Here is a 4,582-nt window from a genome sequence, read left to right as displayed (position 1 = left end):
AATCATAACAAATAAATAAGAAAAAGTGTAAAGAAGTACTTCTCCTTAATGAGTAGAGGTGTGTAGCACTATCTACTATAGAGGTGAATTTCATTGACATTATTGAAGCATACAAGGAGTTGATATAACTGAAGAAATTCTTGTAGGTGTTTGGTTTTGTGTAGGATAATTATCCATTTTTTGTTAATAATCAAAGTGTTGTCCATCTTAGTAAAGAATTCAAATTTTCATTTTAGGTCCAAACATATTAATGTAAGACATCACTGGATATGTGATGCTTTAGATGTTAAAGTGTTAATGTTGACCAAACTTTATACTAACGATAGTGGTTTTGATATGATGACTAAAGCATTGCCAAGAGAAAAGTTTGAAGTTTGATGTAAGATCGCGAGTTTGGCAGTTATCTCCACAAAGTTGTCAAGAGGAGACTTGTTGGGTATTAGGCTCCCTTCCTATGTGGAGAAAGACCCAAAATTTAAGAAAGTGTACTTGATGTCTCACTTAGAACACCATCACATTGAGAGAGAGGAGGAGAAAAAATTGTAAAATTGATATTGTATATTTGTTCACCATTAGATTGAGCTAAAAATTTGACCGTAATTTCAAGACACCTTGTTCATCATTTTGATCGGTTGTACTGCTAATATGAAGTATGAGTTGGAAGATACTTAATTGGCACATTTAGTTTTTTTAATTATTTGTTTTTTATATGCAAGTTGTATTACTTTGTTGTTTGATTAGTGTTAACACTATTTTATGGAGTTGATTATGACTCATTTGTATTCTTTATTGATAATAGTAAAATTCTCTTTTTGGTTTGAAGAATTTTTCATATTAAAAATTTCGATTTCTTAGTTTGTAATTTTGATAGTTTATTATTTCATTCATTGATAATTACTCTTTATATTTGCTACATCCTCTAATACCTTAGTTGTATTGTTGTTTTCCCTATCAAAATCATATGCTAATCTTGTGATTATTCTAATTTAAGTCTTAAACGTGGGTTGAGATATGTTACTCGAGATGACACCAGACCAGTGTAATGATACAAATAACACAAATATTTTCAGTACAAATATTTATCTTTTCATTTTTCCATTTTATTATATTATACAACTTACAAATCTATTTATTCAGTGATAATGAATTTTGTATTATGAGGAATATTTTACATAAGAAAATGAACAAAAAAGATAAATAATAGCGTCAGAAGGATTGAGAAGTTGGAGCAGAAAGTGACCCCACAATCCATAAATGACTAAAAAAAGTGGGCTCATTGTTTTCCACACAACGGTTCTTTCTGCAATAATGAGTAATGTTATTATTATTTATTATAAGAAAAAAAAGTGTTTCTAACAATATTCTTTTGACAATTTTTTTCACAACACATAATATATTGTGATGGGTATATTTTAAATATTTTTTTAAATTTAAATTTAAATAAATCAATAAAATAATGTTATGTATCCCGTTATCAAAAAATATTATCAAAATATTACCATCTTTATTATAATTATATATCCATGAGAAAACTAGGGATGTGTTCACTTGGGGTGATCGGAGGTGATTGGAGAAGTGATTGAGTGGATTTGAAAATAATATTTTTTTTTTGTTTATTTGAATGAATTTGGAAATAAACAAGAATAAATTTTAAAAGTGAATTTTTTTAATTTGTCATATAAACTAAATCCAACACCAATTCTCACAAACTTTATTTCAAAATTCACTTTCGTTTATCTTTAAATTCATTCAAATAAACCACAACAAAAATTACTCTCAAATCCACTCAATCACTCTCTTCCAATCACCTCCAATCATCCCCAAATTAACACATCTAGAAGCCAACGAAGCCAACAGTGACCAAGCAGAGACTCACATCACATCACGTGCAACTACTCTTTTCACTGTCAATGATAACACTCTCCCACAACGTCTTTCTAACTTGTATTGATGCTAATCTAGCCGTTATTATGATCTCACCTTAGTTTTTCACCCTTTTAAAAACACTTCACACTCTCTCTATCTTGCTCATTCTGCTCAGTTCAGAGTACTTGTACAAGTAACAACCATGGGAAATGTGCCTCTCATCCTTTTCCTTCTGTTCCTGTCTCTCTCACCAGGTATGTGTCAGATGCCATTAACTTTTGCTTTGCTCCACTCTACCATACCATTCACAACTCATTTACATTGCTCTCATTTTTTCTGTTGCTTCCTTCTTTTGGTATCTTCTTGTGTTTGTATTGGTGATATTAGTTGAGCTTCCATTATTCAAATGCATACAGAATAAAACCTATAATCACTTCTTTTCCTTTTTTTTTTCTCTCCTCTGTTTTGTGTAGGAGGGAATCTGATCATGGGTAATGAGCAGGTTAGTTGGCTAGAACCTGTTCTTTCAAATGCATTTGAAAAAGGGTTGTAAACTGTAATTGTATATATAATATTGTTGCTGGAATTAACCGATTGTTTTGGAATCACAGAAAACCTGGTGTGTGGCAAAGCCTTCATCAGATCAGGCTACCCTTTTGTCCAACCTCAATTTTGCCTGTTCTCAAGTTGATTGCAGGATTCTGCAGAAAGGCTGCCCCTGCTTTTACCCTGACAATCTCATGAACCATGCTTCCATAGCCATGAATCTCTATTACCAATCTAAGGGAAGAAACCACTGGAATTGTGATTTCAGGGCCTCTGCCCTCGTCTCTTTCACTGATCCAAGTATGTTACACCAAAACAGAACAAAATTTCCATATTAAATCACAATTAAAAATTTATCTCAATAATATGTCATCAAGATTGCATCAATCAGATTTACAAGATAAAACTTTAACTTTATTTAGAATAGGGAAAGCTACATCTACATTTTCTCAGATTACTGAATTTCCTGTGTTGAGCTCCTAACTGCATTTATGAACTAGTATTGACTTGTTACTAGAAAATGTTGTTTGTTCTGTTTTTCAACAAAAATTAAAAATTGAAATCAATAATTTATGCAGAAAAACTTTACATTATACTGATCTCAATTCTGTTAAAATTTGATCTGAGTAATCTTTTGAAGTTATTGGATTATTATAGGACTAGAATATATAAACTTCAATGTTCTCTGTTGCTAAACATTACCCATTTTTTGTGATGTTAAATTTCAGGTTATGGAAACTGCATTTACGCATAGAAGGCAACTAGTGAAGTACTATCTGCACCAATGTAGGCAAAATTGGTTTGTACTTTGTAATTGTATTAGGTTGCCATTGTCAACCCATAATATAAATGTATGCCGCATAACACGTAATCAAAATTTGACCTTTCATATAGTAGAGTTATCAACAACCTCTAATAGATTGTTTAGATAATTCACTTTTATATTAAATTTAAAATATCTCATAATAAAATATCTTATTTGATAAGAAATTTTAAAAAAATATTAAATTAATATGATTAATATTAGCCTAAAAGTTATATGCATAAAACATGATAACATAAACTTTGGAATGAAGAAAACAGTGCAAAAATATAAAACACTAAATGCACACAAGGTGTTTGTTAAAATGTTCTAATAATCTATTCATGATGAATATGCAATGCAATGTATACAATACAACAGCAACAGCTGTAGACATGTTTTAATCACTTGAACCAAGCACAAAATAGATTAAGAACTAGGTTATAACATGAGAAACTCAAAATTATATATGATACCAAAATCATATAACTGATGTTATGAACAAATGTTAGCTACGTGTATGTGGGTGCAGGGCAATTGTGAACTGCAAAAATATAAAACACTAAATGCACACAAGGTGTTTGTTAAAATGTTTTAATAATCTATTCATGATGAATATGCAATGCAATGTATACAATACAACAGTAACAGAGTAACAGCTGTAGAATAAATCTGTGAGAACTTAATCAAAACGGATAATATTTTATCTTTATTGAACCTTCCCAACCAATGAAGTAAATGCTAGCTAGTATTATATAACTACTCACCGTTTTCTTCTATTATCATCTTTTTAATGTAGGATGTAAACATAAAACAATAAAACCTATTTGTGTAAACAAATTATATAAAGGGAAGAGAAAATATTGATGACTTAGCAAGTTCCAGTCCATAAAAATTTTCATGATAGTTCCATATAAAGTTTTGGCCATCATTAGATTTTTCCTTTAGCCGTTGTTGATTATGTTGAAGTGATTAATATATGCAGCATCCTTGTAGGGATGAATTTAATTAATCAATGAGCTATACCAAATGGTAGGTTTGAGAATGAACCTAGGCCAACTATTTTGGTATGATTTAACTTTTAGAAGTCAATTTCATATTCACGTAATAATCTCCTTTCCTTTCATTTTCTTTTAAAAGAATGAAATGAAAGCATTAAAATATCACAGTTCTCAACACATCATATTAAAGTGGAGCAATATCAGCTCAAAATAGATTTTTATGCGTATACAAAATTTTTCTAAGTCAAGTTTTTTTTTTCAGAATTCTTAATTTGAAAGAAGACTTTCTTTTTTTTTTACTAAAAACGTATTCGATGATCGTAACCCATAATATTTTTGTGGGTATTGTGGTTTTATGTACTTTTAG

At 29.9% G+C, this 4,582-nt stretch overlaps 1 protein-coding gene across 1 annotated transcript; it reads left to right on the top strand.

The window, feature by feature from the left end:
* Positions 1 to 1,994: 1,994 nt before the first annotated feature.
* On the top strand, positions 1,995 to 3,305 carry LOC106761533 (glucan endo-1,3-beta-D-glucosidase). Its single transcript, XM_014645090.2, has 4 exons — positions 1,995 to 2,120; positions 2,340 to 2,368; positions 2,478 to 2,712; positions 3,141 to 3,305. Exons 1-4 carry the CDS (start codon positions 2,069 to 2,071, stop codon positions 3,164 to 3,166), a joined length of 342 nt encoding a protein of 113 aa, XP_014500576.1. The 5' UTR covers positions 1,995 to 2,068; the 3' UTR covers positions 3,167 to 3,305.
* The last annotated feature ends 1,277 nt before the right edge of the window (positions 3,306 to 4,582 follow it).

Source organism: Vigna radiata, chromosome 5 (genome assembly GCF_000741045.1).
Source record: "Vigna radiata var. radiata cultivar VC1973A chromosome 5, Vradiata_ver6, whole genome shotgun sequence".
NCBI lineage: Eukaryota > Viridiplantae > Streptophyta > Magnoliopsida > Fabales > Fabaceae > Vigna > Vigna radiata.
This window is presented reverse-complemented; position numbering and strand designations above follow the sequence as displayed.